The following is a 27200-nucleotide window of genomic DNA, read 5'->3' as shown; positions in this document are numbered from 1 at the left end:
GACTTAATCCATTCATAAAGAAGTGTAACAGGAGAAAAACGATAGAGATGTATCACCTGATGCGCAGCCATCTGGCTCTCAGGCGTCTTGTCAGCCTCCAGAGCTTCATTGAGTTTCACTTCAATTGACTCCATCTTGGTGGAGATTGACTGAAGGGAGTCCTGGTACTTCTGCTGTCGCTCCAGAGCTTCATATAGAGTCCTCTGCTTTTCACTGATCTGAAAAGGATGAGGATGACACTAAAGGATGATACTAAAATTGAAAATAACATGAAACTAATGTAAAAATACATATGGATTTATGATTTACCTTTAATTAAACAATAAACATATCACCCTATTGGATACTCATCTGACAAAAAGGGCTACTGAAACCATGCAAAACTAAATCCTTAAACCGGATTTGTCTTTCAGCAAGAGGGTTGGGGATTTAAACACAAATTAAACTTTTTTTTTGAGAATGCAATGGCTTTATTTAAATGAAACTATAAATAATTATCTGCGTAAAACAATGAGTAGTTGTGCCATTTTTGTCTTTTAAAACCACATACAGCAAAGCATTGTAATTTGCAAGAGACATGACAAAGATTTCTTGTTAGAATCTGGAGTGAAAGGGAGTTATTTCACTGGAAGACACTGGAAATAAACCTTACTGTCAGAGATGTAAATACAAGCTAATAGGCCACAGTTTGCTTGTTTTTAGAGCTCAGGTACAGGTTCCTGTCTGTTGAAAAGCAGGTCTGTTTTTTTCAGTGAGACTTACCACATTTTTCAGCGTTTCCCACGAGCGCTGCAGATCGTCCAGATTGGCGACAGCAGATGACTCCAGTCCCGTCTCGTACAGCTCCTGTGGAGGCGCTTTGCTGGGCTGAATCTTACCAGCTGCTGTCTGCAACTGTTCAGCAGATAATGCTTGGTAATAAGCAATGTCCTATAAGCATGAAGCACAACATTGCACTTTCATAGGAATCGGAAAAGAACGTTTCATTCTGCAGATGGACATCCATCAGTTATTCTATGGCTACGACTTTTCCCATAAGCCACAGCAAATTGATTTACTAAAAGATTCCACAAACAATAAAAGACTGGTGAGAATATTTGTTGATTTATACACTTTTAATATACCCAATTGATGCACCACAGGTATACTGCTCTTCACATTTGTTTTTTGTTTTTTCTGTTTCTCAATGTCTCACACCTGGGTGCATACTAGCAAAGTTTAAAAACACATTGTTCCAAAGTTATCTTTATTTTTCAAAGGTTTTGCTGAAAATTATTTATATGGGTAGTTAAAAATATGTAGAGGACAATGAAATATGAACATATTTGTTAATTCCTATAGCCAAATAGAAATTAGATCTAGGAACCAGAAAAATATTAAATTTTATGTATCTGTGAACAATAATCCCAAATTAAGTACATACTGAGAATGTCCAAGATAATTCAACCTAGTTATACTTGTTATAACATTTTAAATGGGTTTATAACTTAGCAGCATCAACAGTAAAAACATCTGGTAGTTTCCTTTCTAATTTTAAAGACATAACTATGACGAAAGCATCTGTTCTTTTTGGTAACAGAGTAAAAGCTGTGTATAAGGCTTATAATGCAAATCCAGAGGAAGTGTCCCTAGTTTACCTGTTTTCGCTGCTCAGAGTTTGATTTAACTGCCAACAGTCTTTGCTACTGTAAGTACCTCAACAAAGCCAAAAACATTAAAGCAACATTTCTGAGGTATAAGTATTAGATGTGCCTTTTACTCACACTTCAAGAACACTACCACCAATCCAGTACAAGTGCTTATGCTTAGTGTTGAGCGATTACATTGAAGTGTGTGTGTGTATGTACATGTCTTTTTTAAAGTGAGCTGACTATATCAATGGACTATATATAATCTGCAAATAAAATACAATCTTACACTTGTTCACATAGAAAGACACTATATAGCACAATTAAGTGTACGTCAATTGTGATTCATAAAGGAAATAACACATTTTCAGAATTAACTATTTCTTATTTTTTAGTGGTGGAAGACATGTCACTTAAATTGGTGTATATAATCTCTGTGTTCCTGTTAAAAAACAGGATGTCTCAAGATACTGTTCCCTTAGGGTCGTATGAGGTTAGTATTGCATTATGTAGGTGCTGCTGACTGTCAATATACATATCTATGGCATTTTCCATAAAAATAAAATAAAATAAATAAATAAATAAATAAATAAATATTGAGGTAGTGAAAAAACTACCAACGGAACAGTCAGATTATTTAGTAGCGTTATGTGGAATAACAAATTAAATGTTACAATTGTAGCATTTTTCAACATAAACGTGAAAGCGTGAATGATTCGACATGTTTGATGCTTAAACATGATTAAAGCATGACAGGAGATGATTTTTGGAAAGCAGCACAGTCTGCAAAGGGCAGAAACATGTTGTCACGGTGTGTCCTCAAGAGTTAAAACCTTGCAAAGTTTTACCTTTCTACTTAGGACTCGTGTTTAATCGGTTACAACATGTTACTTTCATAGAGTTCTACGTGGAACATGTTCAAGCCCTCAGTGCCTAGTGGAAAACAGCCTGTTAATTTGGACATATCATATAAGAAACACTTATTGACAGGAGCAGGAGTCAGTCAAACTAAAAAGACACCCACTGAATTACGCATTGTGTTTTTACTTTGGGTGTGATCTGGGCCTGATCCCAGAGAGCCAAAGCTGTTTCAGATTTATGCTTTAATAAAATGAAAGCACTGGCAGACATGACTGTCCTAAAAAGATTGGATTTAACTACTGAGGCCTAGTTCCACGTAGAAGTCCGCAGGCAGTATGACATGAGCCCAGAGGGTGGTACCTGGTTAACAGAAGCATCAGTGTTAGCCACAGGTGAAGGGGAGCGACAGGCGGGTGGGGAGGAAATCTCACTGTTGGTCCCCTCCTCCCCAGACTCCTCTGTGACAGGCGAGAGGAGTGTGTGACAGCGACCAGCGGTCATCTGACACACAAGAGGGCAGGTTAGAAAAGAGCAGATAAACCAGAGGGAGAGACCGAGAATAAACACAGAGGTAATCAAATCAGACCATGTTTCTTAAAGGTGCAATACCTGGCAAGGTAAACATTGTGAAGAATATACACATTTTGCAATGCGTTAAGGTGAAGAATATGAGCAAATCAGTTCAAACTGTGAACTAATGGAGCACTGGAAAGATACGTTTCCCTGTCTGTACAGTTTCTAGTTAATGAAAATGCACAAAGGTATGAAACAGTTTAATCCGTTTGTTTCCAATTCACTTGAAAGAGTGCTTGTATAATTATACTTAAGTCCACCAAATGAAAATAGTCCTGAACCTTCACAGATCATATTCTACTCCAAGGTCTGTATTTAAATAAACATTTACACAAAATTGCACCTTTAAAAATCGAGATTTCAGTGAATTTGTTTCAGTTTGAAAGATAGAAGCAAGGCTTTAAGTCACTACACATACATCTGCACTTCACAACAGATCAGGTAAGCAAGGGACAGAACAATAAGTGGACATGGGTCTCCTTCTCCTTCACCTGTAATTGCTGGATTATGTTACTGCTTTGTAATAGACACAACTGGATTTGACCTCCGTTTCATAAAAAAAATTGCAACGCAATGTAATTACTGATGCTACATTTTGTTTGCATGGTGCTACATTAGAATAGCATAAAACAATTACAATATTAAACTTCTTTAAGAACAGAGACAAAATAACAACTTTCCAAGCTACACTGAAATAAAAGATCAGACTTTTAAGAAAACAAGCAACAAAGTACATGAGGAACAATGCTGTCTTGGTCATGCTGGCCAGCCCAGGTGATTTACAGTGGCCGATAACAGCAGTTAAAGTTAGAGACTTCGAGACCTGGCCTGTAGTTGAACAGAAAGCGGCAGTGGGCTGGCAGATGCCACATGCCCAGGAGCTCTTACCATCACCACAGAGGGGTGAGCCGGGGGGTGTTTGGGGAGGACCTCTGCATCCAGCTCATCTAGTCCTTCAGCGAGCCCCTCCACCTCTGTCACAGTCAGCAGCATTGTGGCATGCTTGGCTTTCACTGTCAGCATCTTGCACTTGGAATTCAAAGAGGCGATCTGCTCCTGGTAACCTTTGATCTTCTGGGCTAGCTCCTGTGAAAACATTTCCCTTATCAGTCTGGAGACAGCAGAGGAGCAGAAACAACGGAGAGAGGAATAAAACTAACTAACAATCACAGCGGGAGAACTACCATAAATAAACGAGTACAAAATACCGCACCAAAAAGGAGCACTAGTGGAAGGAGGAGGAGGATTTCATCTTTCTGTTTATGAGAAAGCCTTGTCACGGTGTCACGGCAGCAGACCAATGAGAGCTCAGCCTGAGCTGTGACTCAAACAGTGCCTCAGCAGCACAGTCTCCGGGCTCCCACTGCAGACAGGATGTTGGGCTGTGAGACTCAGAATACAGGCGGAGCACAAATCTCACTGCAGCAGCCAGGCACAGGAAGTGGACTGAGACAGCCCCCCCTGCTCTAGTAGCGAAGGAGACTCTTCTTAACAAAAGGGCTGGAAACCGCAGCTCTGAGGCTCCGATGTGAGCTCAAGCGAGCACAGATAACTGCCTTGTTGTGAATGAAGCCAGGCCCAGCCCCCAACTCTCCTCTCCCCCCAGATGGCCAAAGCCCAGATAATTAGGTCATGTGATGAATGAAACTGTAAAAAATGCACTGCTCAGCTCTGCAAAGTCTAAACTCAAAGCAATCCACATACACTGCCCAGCAGATGATCCACAACTTGTATATCCAATTTAACACTGTATATAAGTTATTTAGGGACAGTAAACCAAACACTGACCTGGCAGAAATCACAGATTGTCGCTCTGGGAGGCGAGTAACATGATAACTGCGCTGTGGGACTTTCCAGGTGTGTATTAATCCATCACAGTGAAAAACAGATGTTTTCTTAAAGTGTACAGCAGATTTTAATACTTATAACTATGTGTATATTGTTATGAGCTTTCTTTTAAGAATACATTGCATTTTAAAAGTATATAATGCTTTAACAAGAAAAAATGTATTCAAACTATATATAAGATGTATAACAAATGTAACAAATGAACAGACATTAATTGGAGTCACTGCCAAGTTGACCTCGGTTCTGTGATGAAAAGTTCAACAGTATTACTGGATGAAAAGACGGATTCAGTAAAACAGTATGTAAGAGTAATCTAATTAGTGAGTAACCAACTGAAGATAAAAACAAACTACACCCTGTGGAGATTTTAAGGAAATGGAGAATAGTTATTTTAATTAGGTCTAGATCTCTCGTTGAGTATTAAAGCTCTACCTTTCAAATACATCTCAAATACAGTATAACTATAACTGCTCCAAAGCCAATGAATCATACACAACTGACATATATTTTAGAAACCTTATTTAATACCTCACGGAATGCAAATTCTGTTAATAAACGTTTTCTCAAGTATGTAGTTGGATAATTATATTCAAGTGTTCTCCGATATATTTTATTACCATATAAATCATTCCCTATCTGACTAAATGAATGAACAAATGAACAAAAGAATGAATGAATGACACTTTAACTTGAACCATAGTTTTAAAATCAATTTAGAACTTTTTCAACAGATTTCTCTATCTTTTTTTATGTTATTGCACAGTTTAGAAGCCTAGGCTATCAACGATGGAGGAAAAACATGTAGAATGATGTAAAGAAAAATTAAAAGGTTAAAAGGAGCATGTAAAAACACATGTTTCTGGGGCCTTAAATAATACAATGACAAAGTCCCGTTTAGAAAATTAATAGCACAGGAAGTCTAAGCTGTGAGGAGTGGATTTTTTACCTCGTGATGATGGATCTGGGCCTGAAGCTCCTGGATGTTGCTGGTGGAGACGGGCCGGTCCTGGATGACTCTGTGAGCCTCCTCGATGAGCCTCTGCAGGTGCTTCACCTCCTGTTCATACTGCTCGTACTGCACCACTGCCTCCTGCACACACACACACACACACACACATTTCTTAACACATTTCTATGGTTCTTTAGTAGTAGTAGCCTGTTTATGTACGTTACAAAGTAATGTATACACAAACACTTTGTGATAATGGCGGCTATTGTGTTAATTAATGGATACATCTGAATATCTCCTCTGAGATCTGATTCTGATCACTTGTTCATGGCTTAATCCGAACTACATCCTGAAGCCTTTACATGTGCTCAACATCAGAGCACAGAGGAAGGGCACGAGATACTCAGGTGTTATGCCTGTGGCCCTCATGCATTCATTCTGGGATTTGAGGCCTTGATGGTGTGACCCCTATAGATTTAAAATCCCTAACCTGGAGGATGTTGCACTGTTGAATAGCGGTGTGCTGCAGCTGGCTGGCCTCCTGCTGCAGCCCCTGTGCGTTCTGGCAGAGGGGCAGGTTAGTGACCACTTCCTCTGGGATGCGCAGGGCACTCTGACACACCTGCACTGCATGCACCTTCTGCTTGAAGCTTTCCATTTCCGTCAGCAGACGCTGGGGAGCCAGGAAATAAGGAAACTCACATCAGGTGATCACATCGCACATGAATGTTTATTACAGCTACTTCATGTGACGCTTTCTGATCATTACACCTAAATAATGTACTATATACTACACTGTGATTGTCTCTTCTGTAATGATAAAATGTCAAAAGCAGTTTATACTCTACAAAACCATGTCTCATTTGATTGAACTTTCATTATTTGCAGCTTGTATCCATTGTAAATAACAAATTATCTCTGATTTCCATGTCTGCCCCTGAACTTCCATGTAACCTCCCCCATCTATGTAACAATCGTTAAAAGATGCTGAACTGTGAGCAGGTGAGAGAGATGCAGTACTTGTCTTTGGGCCAGTTGCTCCTTCAGGCTTAAGCGGGCGAGCTCGGGAGAGGTGAGGGTGACCTGGGCTTGTTCCAGCGCCACATGAAGTGCCTTCACTTCACATTCAAACCTCTCCATGTCCTGAAAACAAACGCACACTCTTAACACTTAGCCATGGGAATGAACATTTATCTTGAGTGTCCAGTAATCCATTTTTTTGTAACAGCGGATTCGAGTTGGTATTGATGCCAGTGTTTACTTGACATTTGTGTAATTGATCATAAGAACCAATTTAATTGTGTGTCTTGAAAGAGAAGGCACTTTATAAAGAAATTAAGGACAACATGAAAATGGTGCTTAACAAAACAATGGCTGGACTTTGCCTTATTATTATTAGCATTCCCACTGAGGATGCTCACAACAATAGGCAGAAAGAATTAGCAGCTAACTATAAGCTTGACATTAGCATATTAGACAGATCAAGTCAGCTTAACAGATTGTAATGAGTAAAGCTTTTAAATGACTGCAGGAAGATACATGTGAGAGAGAACTATGCAGTAGGCTTTCTACACATACAGATTTTGTCATTTAGAAAATCTAGGAAGGAGGCAGGGGAAAGGCACACCTCATAGAGCCTTTACTCTGGAGCAGAGTGATCCTACATTACAGGAGCTCACCTTCATGCCTTCACCCAACATCCTATGCGGTGGCTTTAAGGTTTATAATAATACAGTATAAAATAAATACATGTATCCACTTTCCAATCACACCAACGTAAGGTCCTTAATAGGGGTTGGTTAAGAGATGTAAAGCATACAGTGGCCTAGACCAAAGCAAATGTTTGACCTACCCAGCCATCACAAATTACAAAACAAATTTACAATATACATTTATTTTCTGAAGGTTTGTAATTTGCAATGTGTGGTAGGTCCAAGTTTGGATTTGGGTCTAGGCCTGTATCAGATCCACTCCCAGTATACTGGACAAGGTAAGCCAGGTTACAAATTAGAGGAGGGCAATTGGCCGATGCTGCCCCTCTATTTCCAGTAGCTGTTGGCTCCCAGTACCTTGGCTGCATCCTGCAGGCTCTGCAGGCGTGTGCGGATGCCCTGCTGCAGCTCCTCGGTGTGGCGGCTCAGATCCGACACCTGCAGCGCCATGGCGTCGGTGTGGAGTACCTCCGACAGGCACTCCGCCTTCTCTGCCATAGCCTCCAGGTCACTGTGGATCTCCCGGGACTCTCGCAGCACAGACTGAGACCAGCAAACACCATTACCACAGTGTCAAACCTCATTTCCTCATTTCACCAAATATAAACTGCACTGTTAAGACTGGTATGACAAGATCAACCAAATGGATTCTGTACAAAGCTAACACTACACTCCATTAAGGCATTAGAATAATGCTTTTCACAGTGCTTTGTAACATTAAAAGCTATGTGACAGGGGTACCTGGTAAGTCCTGATCTGATCATGTAGCTGAGAAGCCGAGTTCCACACAATGTTGCTCATTACAAGTGTTTTTGCTTTCTCCGTCCACTTCATGATGAATTCAAGCATTTCATTAAACTCCTCCAAATGTGTGCCAGCCTGCATAACAAACACAGGACATTTTAAAACAATGTTGGTGTTTTCATTTACAGTAGTATTTATAACACATTACATTTTTGAGCATATACAGTGCATCCGGAAAGTATTCACAGCGCTTCACTTTTTCCACATATTGTCATGTTACAGCCTTATTCCAAAATGGATTAAATTCATTATTTTCCTCAAAATTCTACAAACAATACCCCATAATGACAACATGAAAAAAGTTTGTTTGAAATCATTGCAAATTTATTGAAAATAAAAAACAAAAAAAGCACATGTACATAAGTATTCACAGCCTTTGCCATGACACTCAAAATCGAGCTCAGGTGCATCCTGTTTCCACTGATCATCCTTGACATGTTTCTACAACTTGATTGGAGTCCACCTGTGGTAAATTCAGTTGATTGGACATGATTTGGAAAAGCACACACCTGTCTATATAAGGTCCCACAGTTAACAGTGCATGTCAGAGCACAAAGCAAGCCATGAAGTCCAAGGAATTGTCTGTAGACCTCCGAGACAGGATTGTATCGAGGCACAGATCTGGGGAAGGGTACAGAAACATTTCTGCAACATTGAAGGTCCCAATGAGCACAGCGGCCTCCATCATCTGTAAACGGAAGAAGTTTGGAACCACCAGGACTCTTCCTAGAGCTGGCTGCCCGGCCAAACTGAGCGATTGGGGGAGAAGGGTCTTAGTCAGGGAGGTGACCAAGAACCCGATGGTCACTCTGACAGCTCCAGCGTGTCTCTCTGTGGAGAGCGGGGAACCTTCCAGAAGAACAACCATCTCTGCAGCACTCCACCAATCAGGCCTGTATGGTAGAGTGGCCAGACGGAAGCCACTCCTCAGTAAAAGGCACATGACAGCCCGCCTGGAGTTTGCCAAAAGGCACCTGAAGGACTCTCAGACCATGAGAAACAACATTCTCTGGTCTGATGAAACAAAGATTGAACTCTTTGGCCTGAATGGAAAGCGTCATGTCTGGAGGAAACCAGGCACCACTCATCACCTGGCCAATACAATCCCTACAGTGAAGCATGGTGGTGGCAGCATCATGCTGGCTGTGGGGATGTTTTTCAGCGGCAGGAACTGGGAGACTAGTCAGGATCGAGGGAAAGATGACTGCAGCAATGTACAGAGACATCCTTGATGAAAACCTGCTCCAGAGTGCTCTGGACCTCAGAATGGGGTGAAGGTTCATCTTCCAACAGGAGAACGACCCTAAGCACACAGCCAAGTTAACAAAGGAGTGGCTACAGGAGAACTCTGTGAATGTCCTTGAGTGGCCCAGCCAGAGCCCAGACTTGAACCCGATTGAACATCTCTGGAGAGATCTGAAAATGGCTGTGCACCGACGCTCCCCATCCAACCTGATGGAGCATGAGAGGTCCTGCAAAGAAGAATGGGAGAAACTGCCCAAAAATAGGTGTGCCAAGCTTGTAGCATCATACTCAAAAAGACTTGAGGCTGTAATTGGTGCCAAAGGTGCTTCAACAAAGTATTGAGCAAAGGCTGTGAATACTTATGTACATGTGCTTTTTTCGTTTTTTTTTTTTTGCAAAGATTTCAAGCAAACTTCTTTCATGTTGTCATTATGGGGTATTGTTTGTAGAATTTTGAGGAAAATAATTAATTTAATCCATTTTGGAATAAGGTTGTAACATAACAAAATGTAGAAAAAGTGAAGCGCTGTGAATACTTTCCAGATGCTCTGTATAATTGCCACTCTGTATCTGTATGTCTCTCATAAGAACTGCAACGTAAGATTTAACTTCAATCATGCATTCTCTGTGATCTTCTACAGAAGCTCTTCCTTTGTGGGCAAAATTAATAGTAAAAATTTGTCACTGACTGCGTAAAATAGGGATTAAGACTGTGATCATTTTAATACACACTCTGGAAAAAAGTGGTCAATAGTTACCAGAGAAGATGCACCCCCTGTACTGAATTCCATGTTTGGTAGGAATGATAAAGAAGATACCAGAGACCAGGGCTATGTCTAGTTTGTCCGAGTGCTCAGTTTACCTTCTTGAGTTTGGCCGTCCTGTACTCTGCCAGCCTGCGGGTGTGATGGTGAATTTCATTCAGCTTCCCTATGGCATCGCTCAGCTGCTTGGAGAGAAGTGGGTTTTGCTCTCCAAATTCCTGTACTGACGCGTCCAATTCAACCAGCTTAATACCACAGCTCTCCAGTTCATCACACAGACACTGTAAAACAGAGACTTTTTATTATACGTCATAGCCAATTGCATAATATTTAAAGTGTTCTTCATTCATATTAGAAAATTTGACATTATTACATTTTGACTCGGGGAATAACAGGGAAAGATATAGATTATGTTTTTAAATTTACCAGATACCTTTTTCCCAAGGCAATACACATCTGATTATATACACAATATCCACAACATAAGAACGGTTGACAACATTCCTACAAAAATTCATTTAGGAATACAGAGAACAAAAAGTTCCATATATAGAATGGGTGTCCAAATAAGGGAGTGGAACAAAACAAATTAGAAAACTGCAGAGTGTGGAGTGTGTAAACTTGAGAGGCAGAATGAGAGAATTGCAAATCAGTTAAATATGTTGTCTTATTTCCAATGTGTACCTTGTTATCAATTATAGAGAGATTTATTTTCACTTTATCATCTATAAATTGTGTAAACGACATTGCTTTAATTAATTGACAGGGCTGATGTCATCTGGCCTTTTTTCCAAGGCTCTGTGCATGGCTCTGAGAGCCTCTCTAAAGCTGTGCCTAGTGACATCAAGTGAGGTGTACTGGAGGCAGGGATTAAGGCAGGCCTCATTGGCTTGCTCTCAGACAGATTACTTCCCATCTAAGTGGGTCACATCTTAAGAAACATTTCATTCTGCTAAGTGAACTGTCTAAATATCCTTAAGATTAAACAATAGTCTCATCATAGAAATGGAGATTTCTTTTTTCTTGCTTAACTAATATTCCATATTTTTACAATGGATGAAATTATTTATTTTTAGGTATTAACCAAAAGGTCCTATAATTTTCTGTATAATTTTAGTGCATCTAATCTGTTAGTAGTTTACCTTTGTTTCCTCTTTTGCCTGAGCAAGATCAGTGGCTTTTTCCTTGAGTTTCACTGAAATTATCTTCATCTTCTCTGACACCTCTTGAATTCTTGAGCTGAAATCCTCCTTGATGTCTCTAGTTTGCTGGATTTCTCTCTCTTTTGCTTGTACCTTAAAACATTAAGAGATAAAAGACCTTGGTCCTGGAGAACTGCAGTGAGGCTGAAATCACTAATACCATTTTCAGACCTATCCATTTACTAGGAAGTGAATCTCATCATCTGCATACTGTTGAATGGCTCTCAATGTTGCAGTGCCCCCTACAGGTTTAAAGCCACTCAATGAGATATGCACTGTTCTAGAAGTGTAAAGTTCTCCCTGTGTTTGCTTGTATTGCAGAGGATTAAGTCCTTGAAGCTATGAGATTGATACAGCCTATTTATGGTTTTGGAAATCTAACATGAAACCAATTCAACAACCAGTCTTTATTTGGTTGTTGCTGTTAATGATTTACTTTAATGAAATAGATAAAAAATAAATAATCAGAAAATGTAATCATTATTGCAAATCTGATTCAATTAAGGTACTGAACTACAGTGAAAAAAAACTGAGGTTAAGCAAGTTTGACTTATAATTCCAATTGTCACAATTCTGTCATTTGAAAAAGGAAATTAAGATTGTACAAATCACATTATACACAGGTCATGTGGACGTTTGGTCAGTGGTCTCAATTTAAATAAAATTAGTGTCTCTATGTGGAATTGGCTATTCCTAACAGAACAGGAAAGGTGTGAGTGGTACCTGGTCCTCTGTGGCGCCAAGAGCCAGCGTCACCTCAGCCAGCTGCACTGAGATCTCGGAGGGGAGGATGGTATACAGGTCCAGGTACTTGGTCTGCTGCTGCTCGGCAATCTTGTCCACATTCTGGCGGTGAGAAATCACCTCTCCGTGCAGGACCTAGCAAACACAAAGCACAACAGCACAGAAAGTCACTACAGAAGTCCACAGCACATGGCCTCATGCAATACTATGTATTTTTTAATTTCAAGGATGAGAAATACATCAGTTGGCTTTGTTGTTGGTGAGCGGAAGTGTGTTTTTGTGTGAACCTATGCTTGAGAATACAGGAGAGCATCACTTAACTCACTAAGATTGACATAACAGTTAACAAAAAATATTACACAGTCAATCCACTTTCAACATAAAGCAAAGCTGATCAGGACAGGTTTGAGCAGTCAGCAGTGGGATACCTGTTTCTCCCCCTTCTCTAGCAATAATGTCTTACTGAAAGCTCTTTAAACTGTGGAAGAATGATAAGCTATCAGTTCTTCTCTCAGCATACAAACTCTCTCTCCTTAAACAAACAAGACTCCAATGTTTTGTTGTCAAATGTTAGTACCTATCAACCTGCACGTCATAAAATGGGTCATATTATGAAATCAAACAGTGCAGTGTGAAGGTAACACCAGATACGAATGACTTCATGCTCCTCTGGGTGTGATGCTCTACTACAGACAGCAGCAATAAACTTTCCAGCACCTCCAGCTCCTGCAGCAGTGTGTCCACATCGGCTGTGGGGCTGAGCAGGAGCTCGCGCGTGTCCTGGATCCAGGTCTTCACCAGGCCCAGCTCCTTCTCCACCTCGTCGCGTTCTTTCAGCTCCTGCAGGACCACCTTCCTGCTCTTCTTCACCTGCTGCAAGAGGCTGCAAACGAAACAAACATTGCGGTCTGATCTGATGAGGCACACGAGCACGACAACTCACACAACATCTCCCCTCTCGCTGATCTTCATTTGATGTACTGGACACATGAATACAGACGTTGCCCACTGCAGTGTGGGAGTGTTAAAGGTGAAGCTTGCATTTTTATTTAGAAGCCAAATCTTTGTACAGGTATCAAATATGCTTATCCTTTACATTAAATTGTCTGAAACTATTTCCTTTTTTTTAAGTAGCTATAGTTATATATTTAAAAAATAACCCTCTCGTCAAGTGTGCTATGCATGAGCCTTGGACATTGGGTCATGACTTTATATACATGCACAGCAGCAAAGTAACACAGAGAAAAAAATATAATCACATTTTGAATAATCCACCTACCTTTCATAGCGATCCTGCTTGGCTCTGATTTCCTGCAGACATGGCATATCCTCCTGGGGTGCCGAGGGGACATCTGCGTCCCGCAGGAGACCGAGAGCATACTGGCGCAGCAGTGCGAGGGCCGAGTGCTCGCGCTCCACCTCCACGCTGAAGGAGTCGTGGTACTCCAGCAGGCTCTGCAGGGCGGCCTTGGAGGCCTTCTCCACGCTGCTCTCGGGAACGCGGCCCTGCAGCTCCTCCGCTATGGCCGATGCCTTCTCCATCTGCAAGACACACACACACCGTCTGTCAGCTTCACTAGAGACAGGAGAATGGCCTAAACTGTGACCAAACATTTGTTGTGAAAACTAAAATTAAAAACCTCAGGTAGTTTGGTGTGAGGGCTTCTCAGTGATCTGTGATATTAGAAAGTGAGGCCCCCTATGAGTAATATCAGAGAGAAAATGTAAGCAACTAAAAAAGAAGACAGAAGCCGTGAAGGAAGTGAGCTGTTGAAATTGAGAAGCTACTGTTTTGGATCCAAGAGCTTGGTATAACAGCAACTAATATATACCTATCTTCACTACCACAGTACAAGTACATTCTCATGACATCATGGAGAGTGTTTCATTCTTTCCCTACATATTGCATCATGTCCATAAGAGTAGCCTCTCAACTAAAAATTAATAGATCCCATTGTCTCGTTTGAATTCCTGTGAAGCACTAAAACAGAGATTTGTGTGAGATTTGGCAGGTAGAAGTCATTGTCCTGGCAGACAGCCTTTCATTACATCATATGTATTTTTTTAACTTGCAAATACATCATTACAGTAGAGGTCATAAATATTTAAGGTGGTTAAGGCTAGTATCAGTTTTAAATAGTTTTGTTCTAGTTTTGAGAACAGATTCAACTCAAATCAACACAATATAACAAAGATCCAAAGCAGGACTTGTTAAATGAATGCAGCATTAACTAAAACAAAACAAAAAATCCAACAGTTAAGTCATTAATCATGAAAGTAGCTGTTTTTCATAGCATGTAAATGCTGTCAATTGTTGTAACACCTGTAGGGCTGTGAATTAGAGAATCACTACCTATGTCTTCATGTGTTTCCCATGGGAAAGATAGAAAGTGCAGTGAAATAAGTCATTTGGGGATCCCTGCAGCAGGTCTCAACATGTTTTTTTCTAAAGAACCCAATAAGGCCACAACCAGGGATTAATAATCTGTGGGATCTTAATGTGATCAGCATTGGTGTCTAACACTGTATGGTGCCTCTATTTTTAAATGAATTATAAATGACTAGTTCTGTAGCTGTCCACAAAGTATCTAGAGGAGTTCAGGGTGTGGTAAAATGTCTGATTGGTCATCTTTGGAAGAAACCATGTAGAGGTAAAAGGGGGTATTTAAGCTGTTGTTCTATCCTTTTAACTTGTTCCAGCTGCTGGACTACTTTCTCATGCCTTGTGTGTATACTCTATGGGTGTTGAAATCCATTAATAAGCAATGTCTGAATGACTACTGTTAGGGTGAATATTCTACAGACCGGGACATCTTACATACCTTATTCCTGAAGCTCCTCCATTCATGAGCGGTGTCTTCCAGAACTTTCTCCTGGCCTCTTGCCACACTGCGCAGTCGTGTCCAGCGCTGCCACACTGTGGTCATGGAGCGGCTGATGGCGGCCTTGCTGCAGTCATTGCCCACCTGCTCCAGCTGGGAGGCCTGCTCCTCCAGACAGGTGATCTTCTCATGGAACCCATTCACCAGGGAAACCAGGGACTTCAGGGCACAGAGCAGACAAACACGCACAAAGCATAGGAACACTGCTGTTAGCTTCTCACATGAAAATATTCAAGAAAGTGCTTCAGCTTTGATTGATGTGGGCAGTTGTAGTTAAAGTACTCACACGCTTCATCTGAAACAATACTACTAGGTGGTTTATTTATTTTAATAAATGCTGTTAAACTATACTTATTTATCAATGCTATTTTTTCAGAGATTTGAAGAGAACTAGTCATATAATAAAAGTGACCACTACATTTTACCTGTGGTCTATATTGTAAGAGTCTTATTATGTTGTTGTATCCAATTATATCCAAGATAAGAAACTGGTTAGGAATTATTTATACAGATTGTAAGTATGACAATATTTTTTTCTTACCCATCCAACCCCCTAGCTTAAAACCCCCACATACCTTGTGACTTTTAAGCTTTTCTTCTGCCTCTGACCTTGAAGCTGCCTTGGCTGTGGAAAACTCTGCCAGCTTCTTCTCTGCTTCGTTCATCACTTCAATGACTGTCTGTCTCTCCACCTGGTAGGCTTGCCACTGAGCCGTACAGCTGAAAAGAAAGAAAGCATTTTTCTAAAACTGTTACATAATATACATGCAAACCAAACATGGCTTGACAACTAAATCACCTGTGTTTCCTTCAAATAACAACAGAGAACCAGCTGTGTCTGAGATGTACAAATGAGGTCAATCAATAATGATTTGATTGCAGAAAGCAAGTTTTAACTACCCACCAAGAATGCATTTCTGTGTTGCAAAAAAACATATAAATGTTTCAGAACAAGACAGAAAACTAGTAAAAAACGTGCAGTGTTATGAATGTGGTGGATGGGCAAGTGAACCTGTGTGAACAATCTGAAGCCTCCTTCAGTCCAACTCTAAAATAGCTTACATTTTCACATTTATTTGTTTTAAATAAGTTTTAAAAATCAAGGTTTAGTTAATTTTATAAGTAATGCTTACATTTGGAAAAACACATCCTTCCCCTAACTTCTCTGGATGTAACTACTGGGAAGAGATATAAGTAATACTTCATACACCAGTCAGAATATTTTATCAGAATAATGAATAGAAATCACTAACTGAGTGAGCAGAAATGCTGCAGAAATCACTTATGGCAAATTTGGATTCAGGCTTGTTGGTATGTAATTGAAAGGTTTGAATATATTCTAGTAGAAGATTTTCAAGAGAAAAGCAAACAATGTGTCGTTATATCGAACATGCCAACTTGCAGTTCACTGTTTGGTGAACAGAAAAATATGATTTTAAAAACAGCTTTTCAATTGTTCTTGATTTCCATTTTCTAATGTTACGACTACTAAGCCTTGTATAGCAGATTTAGAAATCATGTGAAAGAGAGAGTATTTTTATTTTTTTAATGAAAATGTTATGTCCTCTTTTCGTGCTGCCACCATGAACCTTGTGCTGTGAGGAGACTGGGGACATACCTCTGCAGTAGATCCTTGTGACTGTGTATTGGTTCCCTGACCACTATGCCTCTCTGCTGTAGGGACCCCACACTCTGTCGAAGTTGCTCATTCGCTGCAGCGCTAATAAAGCCTTCCAGCTGGGGAAGCACAGCCTCCAGCTCCTGCAGGTGAGTTAGCAGCTCTTTCTCAGTGGTGAGGAATTCATTGTGCTGCTTGAGGGACTCCTCACAGTTCTCCACATCCAGCCCCAAGTTAGCCTGCTGCAGAAGAGCTCCTGCATCCTCCAGCCAGTCGGTGGCACACTGCACTGTAGAGTGGTATCTCTGGCACAAGGCATGGGCCTGCTCCAGTGTAGCCTGGAGAACAAAATCAATGCATATGGTTGCTAAACAGAAATAACATGCAAATCAAGCAAGACAACCAATTAGCACTATCAAAAGTTCCAGATGTTGAAATCCAGTTCTTCAGGTTTTAGATGCCTTTAAATTATCCAGCTACTTAAGCCACATATACATATACAATCACAATTCGTAGAAATGTATAGAAAATTTGTGAGGAAAACCTGCTGCCCTCTGCAAGAAAGCTGAAACTAGCACAGAAGTCCACCTTTCAGCATGACAATGACTCGAAGCACACCCCCAGACACAGTCAGAGCCCTGGCCTAAATCCAATTGAAAATGTGCGGCATGGCATGAAGATTGCTGTCCATCAACGCTCCCCAAGGAACTTGACAGAGCTTGAACAGTTTTGTAAAGAAGAATGGTCAAATATTTCCAAATCTAAATGTGCGAAGTTGGTGGAGACCTATTCCAAGTATTAATGCCAACAAGAATTAACTCAGTGGGGTGGAGACCTATCCAATTGTGATATTTCAGTTTTGTATTTTTAATATATATATATATATTTTTTTTTTCACAATAACATTTTTTTCTCCTTTATAGTGTGGAGTATGGTGTGTAGACAAGTGGAAAAAATGCTCATTTAAATGCATGAAACTGAGGCACAGACACAACAAAATGTGAAAAAGTGTTCACTGTGAATCTTAAGTAAAACTAACTCTAATTCAGATTTGAACAGTAGGTGATTGGGTACACATACCTATTTATTATTCATGAAATGCAGTATAAACAAAATCAGCCTTACCTGTTTGGTCCTCAGAGCTTGTTGAACATCAGTCTCCAGCTTTGCTAGGTCCTCCAGATTGGTATCCACCTCAGCAGGCACAAGCTCATTGGCGTCAGTATATTTCTGCTTTTCTTTCCTACTTAAGGCAGCCATGATTCGAAGCCTAGACTGCACCTCCTCCTGGACAATCTGCTGTCTCCTGATCTCCTCCTGGATCTTTTCCACTTTCACCTCCAGGCTGAATGGAGCACTCAGTTCTTCCCTAACCTGCTGGAGCCAGTCCAGGGTTCGCATGATCTCAGTCTGGAAGTCTTTACTCTGCACAAACCTGCTCTCACATTCCCCTATCATCTCCCCTACTGCAGATTGTAACGTCTGCAGCTCCTCTCGCCAGGCAGTGACCTGCTGGCTAGAGGACTGATAGGCAGCTCGGTCAAGCTGAGGAGACAAGTTCTCTAACTGTTCCATAATTCGTTTCAGCTGGGAGCTCGCATCCTGTAGGCAGCCAGCCAAGGCATGATAATTTTTCAGTTTCTCCTCAGCTGACTGAGTCTCTCTATTGACTCTGACCAGTTCCTCTTTGGTGGCCTTACACTGTGTGTCCAACTGTACAGCCATAGCTTCATGCTCTTTGAAGGACTCCAAAGTATCACTCAGAGAATTCACTTTCTGCTCAATCTGCCTCCTCAGCGCATTGTAAAGGCTCACAAGCTGCACCATTTCATCGGGCAGCCAGGGTTGACCAGTACTACGGTAGCATTCTTTCTTCTGATTTAGCTCACTGACTGCCAAGCCCAGGGTAGTCAAATCCCCAAGGAGAGATTTATATTCATCCTGCAAACTCACAATATCTTCTGGCTTCAGGCTCACAGGATGTTTTCCTATGTTGTGAAATTGCTCCTCAAGTTCTTTTAATGCCTTAGTTGTGACATCAATAAAGGATGCATATTCCTTGCGCCCCAGAATAGCCTGCTGGATTTTCTCCCTCTTTTCTTTAGCCAAAGCTAAAATGTTGTTGTATTGCTGGGGGAGAGCATTGAGCTTCTCATCTAAATAACAGTGGTCCACTTCATTCAAAGTGGGCAGTATCTCCTGACCTGTTCTCTGGACGATGAGAAGGAGGTTTTCATATTCTGTGGCTTGCTCTAATATTTTTTGGTACTTGGCAAGTTGTAAAAACAATTCTGAGTCCCCATTCATTAGATTAATTTCTGGGAATGTCACAATATCTGCTTGTTTCAGCCACTGGCAGGTTTTATCCAAGTCCACCTTGAAGTATTTTCTCGACACCAGTACTTTCTCCAGCTCCTGAAGCCTCTGAGTGCACTTCTGTAGAGAAGTTTCAAAAATGGTCTGCAGCTCCTGTAGCTTAGTCAGAGTTTCTGCCTTTTCATCTTCTGTGCCATCTTTCATTAGTTCCCTTCCCTGGGACCACAGAGACGTGAGCTCGCTCTGGTATGCCTTCAAGCTGCTCTGTATGTTCCTGCAGGTCCTTACTTGCTTGGCCAGGTCATCGGGCAAGAGAGCTATGTGATCTTCAGCCACAGCCTTGCGCTCATTCTGCTGGATCCAGCTGATGGCTTGGTTTACAGCCAGAAGGAACTGTGTCCTTTCAGTGAAGGCTTTGCTCAGATACTTCCTCCGCTGAATGACCTTTGTACTTAAGGACTCCACTTCGGTTTGGGTATCCAAGATCAACTTCTGCAACCTCTGCCGCTCATTCAGACCCAGGTGGGCAATGACTCTATCTGCATCTGCCATGGCCTGACTCAGGAGTAGCTGCTTGGACTCCAGCTCACTGCATATACTGAGATGGTCAAAGAGGAAGCTCTGAGCCAGGTCTGGAGGAGGGCTCATCTTCATGGCTTCAGATAAGGTAGGCTGCTGTTCTTCAGCCCACTCTCGGGCCTCTCTCAGCCTGGACTCCACCTGGCTCATATCCTCCAAGGTAAGTACACAATCCTGGATCTTCTTTTCAATCAGACTCTCCAGCTGAGCCCAGCGTTGCTCAAAGTGGCCAATCTGCTCCTTAACCAGCTCCTTGTCATCCAAGTTCAGACGCTGAATCACCTTCTGCCTGTGGTCTTTGAGGTCATCGAGAGTGCCTCTCTGCCCTTCGAGAGCCTCTGCAAGTGTCTTGAGTGCCTCTAAATGCTCCACTGTGCTTTCAGCATCGGTTCTGAGAAGTCAACAAAATTGTTAGGATTAGCATAATTAAGAAATAAAGTTGACACAATTAGTAGCGGTACATTGCATCAAATAATTGTGTTTATGTAGTAGAATATTGTACAAACATAATTAATAAGTAATTAATCCTCCTGCATCTGAAATGAATACTTTAATGGAAGCACTTGTTTGAATTGACATTCTGAAAGTTTGACAGAATAAGAAATGTGTTTAACCCTGTAGTAAGAACTGGGTTTCAGAACTCTGCTTATTTACATTTTGTTACTTGTTCATATGACCAAGATATGTGTCTGGAAATTATACAGTTAAGCCAAATCAGAAAAAAACAATGCTTACAACGTGTGTACTGATACAGTTTAATTCCCACCTTTGTCTGTACATCAGTATTAGTACTCTAAAGCTGTTTAGAAAATTATACTGAAATAGATGTATAGAACATATTTAAGACAAATGAGACAATTACAGTGCAAAATGACAATTAAATATCTAATTGAGTAAGTACTTGAATTACAATAAGCCTAAGTAATTAAGCACTCAGCTAGGAAGAAAACCTAAAGGCACAGTTACACTGAGAAACTCATCTCAGATAGCCCTCCCACTGCAGTGGCAGCTATTACCAATGATAGCTTATATTTAAGTCAGCTCTAGAAGGGGCCTCCTCCAGCTTTGATGTTACCTGGCGAGGTTGTCCCACTCCTTCGACACTTTGTCAAAGAGCACCTCGACGGCACAGATGCGGTCGTGGTAGTCTCTGGTTCTCTGCAGGTCCTCCTCTCTCTCACAGAGCAGCTTGTTGACTTGATGGCAGAGCTCCAGCCAGTGATTGCTCAGGCGGCCGATCTCTGTGTGCTCCGGGGACTCCTGCCCATCCGTCAGCCTGTTCACACTCTCCGTCATCCTAGTGAGGATCACTTGCTTGGCCTGGAGCTGCTGGCTGAATTCCTGTGTAGGCAATAAACAGGCCTAAATACAATCGACACTCTCAATCCTCGTGCCATTATCTCTTTAGCTGTATAAAGCACTGCCAAAGGAGGAGAAGACCGCATTTGAGGCAATCTGCTTTATTTGGGAGTCTCCTCTGATGTGTTTACTATAATCACCATATCTATATTTAATAACCATGATTGCCCGTTCTCACACAGTGGAACAGCTAGGGTCTCATTACCAAACTGAGTGCCACTTAATTACACAGTCATGCACGTTCAAAGAAAGAGATTTTCTACAAGCCACATTGTCCAGCAATTTCTGCTTCTTAGCTGATGATCACCTTCTAAAACCGTCAGTTATTTTTTTGTGCTGATGATTACTCTCTTTCCAGTGCCTTTACTTGTGCTCATCACTATAAAGGCATCAGGCATAGCACTTGGTGTTTAGACACAAGAAGCTTCATGAAAGTGTCGTGTCACACTGCTCCATACCTGTACTTGAATCAGCATATTCTGTGCAATCTTCATCTCCAGTTCTGCGGGCCTCCTGTTGAGGGTTTGCAGTTGCTGCTCCAGTTCCTGAAAGTGGGTCACCAGCTCTGTCTTCTGCTGTTTAATTTCCTCCCAGCTTTGAGCCAAGTCCTGCGATGTAGACATCCTTTCTTCTATCTGGATTGATAACAGGAGGAGCAGAAAACAATAAATATATAGATATAAATACAAATAATAATCATAAAAATAAGTAGTTAAGTCATGTTTAAAAGCACAGTACAAGTGGTTAATGTTGACATTTTATGGGGGAAACATTGTCTTGTAAAGCAAAAAAAAAGTGACAGAAAAATTACCTGATATTCTAGTATGTTTTTCCTATAGAGATCAGATTTCTGTCATGTGGGTTGAGCCTTTATTTTGAACTTAGGACCTGTGGCTAAGTAGTTGGTTTTGACAAAGGCTCATGACTTACCATTAACTTGATGTGTTGAATTTCTCCTGCAGTATTTCTCACTGCTTCATCGGTGAGGTCACACACGGAGCAGACCAGGTCCAGATAAGTGCTAGCCTGTTCCTGTAGCGCTCTGTAGTGTTTCACCTGCAGAGAGAAACAAATAACATAGACTTACCCTGGGAAATCAAATCCAAAGCAGCGTGCACAGCTTGAGCCCACCAGTGGAGACGAGAAGCAGCCAAGTTTAGGCTCTTATTTCAGAAAGTCCATTGAAACAGAGGCTGTCCATTAACTGGCATGATGTATCAGCACTTAAAATACTGGCCTATAAAGATTCCTCAGTGATTTTCATTTTACTACTATTTACTCTAATATTTACTCTTTATAACGATCCACTGGTTATCACTGGTGTCAGTTCCTGTGCAGTCCCCATTGTACTTTTTCAGACCACACTTATCTTATCCTTTGGATGCATGTAATCTCATAAAGCAGCAGACAGTGTGGCAATGCGGTCCAGTTAAGCCCCTTACTCACTAGCTATTACAATCACCACGCTTCACAACACACTCCATTGCCGCCCCTCAAGCTGTCAGCAATATATGCTGCTTAACAAAAGTATGGCATAACAAAGTATCTTGAACCCTTACCCCAATACACTCCTAAACATAAACAAATAAATTAGAAAGAAAGAAAATTGCACAAAAAACAACTAACATTTTTAAATAATAGTAAGGTCTTTTGCTTGTTGTAAACCATTTCCCATTGTACTCCGGTTACCTGTTTGAGTGCCTGGTGCAGACTGAACGGGGGCTGGGTGTGCAGGTGCAGCTCCCCCTGCACGCTGGAGAGCCAGGCCTGGCACTGCTGCAGTGTGTCCTGGTGACTGACGTGCTTCTGCAGCTCTCGGTCCAGACTCTGGTACACCTATAAGCCAAGCAGTAGTGCATCACCACATCTGAGCTGTTCTGAATACCGGCATGTAAGATTTAATTCTCAATTAGAGGATGCCAGCGGCTCCCTAGTAGTACCACCCTCCAGAGGCCGGGCGCTGGCACACATCTACTCACACGCTGGGCCGTGCTGCAGATGGCAGAGTAGCTGTCTCTCGTCCCCTGCTGGTGGGCTTCAATCTGCTGTTTGATCTTTCCCTGAAGATGCTCTGTACAGCTGGCAATAAGGTCATCTCCTTTATCCTTCAGACTCGTTAAGCGTTCCTCAAACCCAGCAATCTCCTCCATGATTGCCTAGGAACGCACAGACACTTCTAAACATGAGTGCTTTGAGGCAAACGATGCATCTGTGAACAGGCGTGGCACTATTTCCTCAGCATCACTAACGGTGAAGACAGTTGGCGGTACCACAGAGAAGACAACAGCAGTTAAGCATCAAAGTTTGTTTCCTGGCATGAATGGCATTTGTGGTAAACAAATACCTATGCATTGTATTACATGAGTCTCCTGAGCTGTTCACAACTATTACAATTATGCACTTAATTTAACAATGCTTCCTTATGCTCTCATGTACTCATGTACTGTTAGTACCTATATTGTTTTACTGTAACTGTATTATGTCTGCACTTGCTACCTCATTGTACTAGGATATATTCTTATTGTATTTTGTATTGATTGTATTACTGAAATTTTGTAATACTTTAAAATGCTTCCTGAGTAAACTATAAACTGGAACTTGACAAATTTCAAAGCCACAAATTTCAAATTACAACCTGAGCTTTGTCAGGGTTAATAAGTCAGAAATGCACCTTTAAACATTGGATTACTCACTTCCAAGTTCTTTATTAGAGGGTCTTACTCTTACAAAATAAAAGCTGTGTGTATATTGATAAAGCAGGACATTCAATTAATATGTCTGTGATAAAATCTGGGGCAGCGCTTTAACGGCCTTGAGGAATAATTTACCATCTGAGTTTCAGTAATATATTGAACACACATGAGAAGCCAAGTATACCATGATGAGAAGAACAGTTGGTTCTAGAATGGGAAAGTGTCAGAATTCCAAACTGGAAATTAAAATGGTGTTTAAGTGCATTTTCCCAGCAGTGCCCGGGGCGTTCACCTTGTGTCTGGCCAGCTGTTGTGTTGCCATCTCCAGGTTGCCACTCTGCATGGAGTCTGAGGTGACCAGCCTGCTGGACATCTGGAGCAGCCACTTCTCCACCTCCTGCAGCTCACTGTTGTAGGCCTCGTGCTCCTTCACTCGCCCAGCCAGGCTCTGCACATGCACCTGCAACCCAGCCCAGCACAGTGAGTCACACAAACATACTCACAGCTCACAAGGCATATTCAAACACAGACTATCAGCTAGATAACAAAATATATCTGTATCTAGATTTATATGCAATGTTGGGAGGGTTACCTTCCAATACAGAATACCAATTACGTTGTTTATTAAATATTCGGTAACGTAATCCGATACAATACTAGAAATACAAAGAAAAATGGCTCTCTTGAGTAAAACAATTACACAAAAAAAGACTAACTAGTTATGCTGACAGGTGCATTATCGCCTGATTGCAATTTAAAGACCTTTAAATGAAAACAAATTAGTAATAAATTGGTGGTTTATAATAAGATCTCTTTGATTCCAATGAGAAACAGAGATGGATGAAGTTCACTAATTACAACTTTAGAAGCAGGTAGAGACAAGAGAAATAAACATGGAAACCAGGGAGCCCTATATATAACTCTGAAGTAATTTTCCGAATGAGTGGCAGTTCGATTAGTGACAAAAAAAGCAAAAACACTTTCAGTAAATTCATATTTCATGACATAATATTCAGCCTAAAGAAAACACATGAACTGTAAAGCAGGATTAGCAGCAGAGGAATTGGCTGCTGTGAAGACATCACCTACCATGGCAGCTCTACACAGCTCCTGGAAATCGGCCTGCAGCCGGGTCATGTTGTCACTGACAGAGTGGTCACGGACGGTGTCCAAAAGAGCCTCTCCCTTCTCTATCACCGACCTCACTGCAGACTCATGAGACAGCACTGTCTGCTGGATCGTCTGGAAAGGAACACAGAGCTAATCTAAGACTCGCTATACTCCACTCATTTCTATATCCTTTTTCCTCATTTAATAATTTCTTCACAGGAAAATGCACAAGGACAACCCTTTCAAAATCACATCAAGATTCTTAACAATATGCAATTTCAAAACAGATTTGTGGCTGAAAAACATTTTTCAACAGACTCCACTACATTCTGAGGTCCATCGTAAATAATTGTTTTCTACTCAATTTGAAAATCAGACCAAATGTAATAATTTTTCCCCCCACATTTGCTTTGTTTAAACTAGTACAACTAGGACAACTTTATTCAAATATTTGAAAATGGCTTTTATGGTGAACATGTTTAAATCCACACTTTGTCGAAGGTTATTTTCCCCACCTTGTACTTGGCTAACTGGGCCTTCTTCTCATAGAGCTCAGCTTTGGGCTCTACTGGAGAATGCAGCAAATAGCGAGTGTCCATCACCCACTGGGCCTGAGCTTTGTACTTGTCCAGGAACTCCTTGGACAGGAGCATACACTTCTCCAGCATGCTGTACTCTGACCGCAGGGTTCCCATCAGCCCCTCCAGCTGAGAGAACTGGGCATCCACCTCGCCCCTCAGCCGCTCGGCTTCCGCCTCCTCCAGGAAGGCCATGGCTCTCTCGGTCTTCTCACGAGTGGCCTTCAGGAAGCTGTGCCCCAGCTCAAAGTCGCCCTGGAGACCCTGTGAACACATCCACCAATCTTTACTGTGCATCAAGTGTGATTTTTCTCTACCTGTTAATACAGGGAGCTAATATAAATGTATTAAACTAATTATTCTGAAGAATACAGCCTTGTGGGACAAATTTCCTGTTTTTGCAGTATTTTGCAACATTTGTCCCACAAGGCTGTATTTTTCAGAATAATTAGTTTAATACATTTATATTAGCTCCCTGTATATATATATATATATATATATATATATATATATATATATATATATATATATATATATATATATATATATATATATATATATATATATATATATATACACTCACCTAAAGGATTATTAGGAACACCATACTAATACTGTGTTTGACCCCCTTTCGCCTTCAGAACTGCCTTAATTCTACGTGGCATTGATTCAACAAGGTGCTGAAAGCATTCTTTAGAAATGTTGGCCCATATTGATAGGATAGCATCTTGCAGTTGATGGAGATTTGTGGGATGCACATCCAGGGCACGAAGCTCCCGTTCCACCACATCCCAAAGATGCTCTATTGGGTTGAGATCTGGTGACTGTGGGGGCCAGGTTAGTACAGTGAACTCATTGTCATGTTCAAGAAACCAATTTGAAATGATTCGACCTTTGTGACATGGTGCATTATCCTGCTGGAAGTAGCCATCAGAGGATGGGTACATGGTGGTCATAAAGGGATGGACATGGTCAGAAACAATGCTCAGGTAGGCCGTGGCATTTAAACGATGCCCAATTGGCACTAAGGGGCCTAAAGTGTGCCAAGAAAACATCCCCCACACCATTACACCACCACCACCAGCCTGCACAGTGGTAACAAGGCATGATGGATCCATGTTCTCATTCTGTTTACGCCAAATTCTGACTCTACCATCTGAATGTCTCAACAGAAATCGAGACTCATCAGACCAGGCAACATTTTTCCAGTCTTCAGCTGTCCAATTTTGGTGAGCTTGAGCAAATTGTAGCCTCTTTTTCCTATTTGTAGTGGAGATGAGTGGTACCCGGTGGGGTCTTCTGCTGTTGTAGCCCATCCACCTCAAGGTTGTACGTGTTGTGGCTTCACAAATGCTTTGCTGCATACCTCGGTTGTAACGAGTGGTTATTTCAGTCAAAGTTGCTCTTCTATCAGCTTGAATCAGTCGGCCCATTCTCCTCTGACCTGTAGCATGAACAAGGCATTTTCGCCCACAGGACTGCCGCATACTGGATGTTTTTCCCTTTTCACACCATTCTTTGTAAACCCTAGAAATGGTTGTGTGTGAAAATCCCAGTAACTGAGCAGATTGTGAAATACTCAGACCGGCCCGTGTGGCACCAACAACCATGCCACGCTCAAAATTGCTTAAATCACCTTTCTTTCCCATTCAGACATTCAGTTTGGAGTTCAGGAGATTGTCTTGACCAGTACCACACCCCTAAATGCATTGAAGCAACTGCCATGTGATTGGTT

General features: G+C 41.4%; 1 protein-coding gene across 1 annotated transcript in view; it reads right to left on the bottom strand.

Moving 5' to 3' along the window:
• The window catches only part of LOC136747587 (nesprin-1), a 183822-nt gene that overhangs the window by 57130 nt on the left and 99492 nt on the right, over positions 1-27200 (bottom strand). The window contains exons 69-94 of the mRNA XM_066700533.1: positions 25403-25729; positions 24867-25019; positions 24070-24237; positions 23064-23240; positions 22774-22920; positions 22015-22140; positions 21543-21719; positions 20801-21066; positions 17956-20116; positions 16831-17168; positions 15788-15932; positions 15153-15371; positions 13610-13872; positions 13048-13213; positions 12310-12465; positions 11527-11679; positions 10483-10665; positions 8313-8450; positions 7929-8114; positions 6880-7002; positions 6350-6532; positions 5857-6000; positions 3951-4148; positions 2850-2990; positions 763-894; positions 57-218 (exon numbers count right to left, since the gene is read on the bottom strand). Coding sequence (XP_066556630.1) covers positions 57-218; positions 763-894; positions 2850-2990; positions 3951-4148; positions 5857-6000; positions 6350-6532; positions 6880-7002; positions 7929-8114; positions 8313-8450; positions 10483-10665; positions 11527-11679; positions 12310-12465; positions 13048-13213; positions 13610-13872; positions 15153-15371; positions 15788-15932; positions 16831-17168; positions 17956-20116; positions 20801-21066; positions 21543-21719; positions 22015-22140; positions 22774-22920; positions 23064-23240; positions 24070-24237; positions 24867-25019; positions 25403-25729 — 6732 coding nt within the window. The remainder of the gene's footprint in view (positions 1-56; positions 219-762; positions 895-2849; positions 2991-3950; positions 4149-5856; positions 6001-6349; positions 6533-6879; positions 7003-7928; positions 8115-8312; positions 8451-10482; positions 10666-11526; positions 11680-12309; positions 12466-13047; positions 13214-13609; positions 13873-15152; positions 15372-15787; positions 15933-16830; positions 17169-17955; positions 20117-20800; positions 21067-21542; positions 21720-22014; positions 22141-22773; positions 22921-23063; positions 23241-24069; positions 24238-24866; positions 25020-25402; positions 25730-27200) is intronic.

This window comes from Amia ocellicauda, chromosome 1 (genome assembly GCF_036373705.1).
Source record: "Amia ocellicauda isolate fAmiCal2 chromosome 1, fAmiCal2.hap1, whole genome shotgun sequence".
Taxonomy (NCBI): Eukaryota; Metazoa; Chordata; class Actinopteri; order Amiiformes; family Amiidae; genus Amia; species Amia ocellicauda.
The sequence above is the reverse complement of the archived record's forward strand: the minus strand, read 5'-3'. Positions and strand labels throughout refer to the sequence as shown.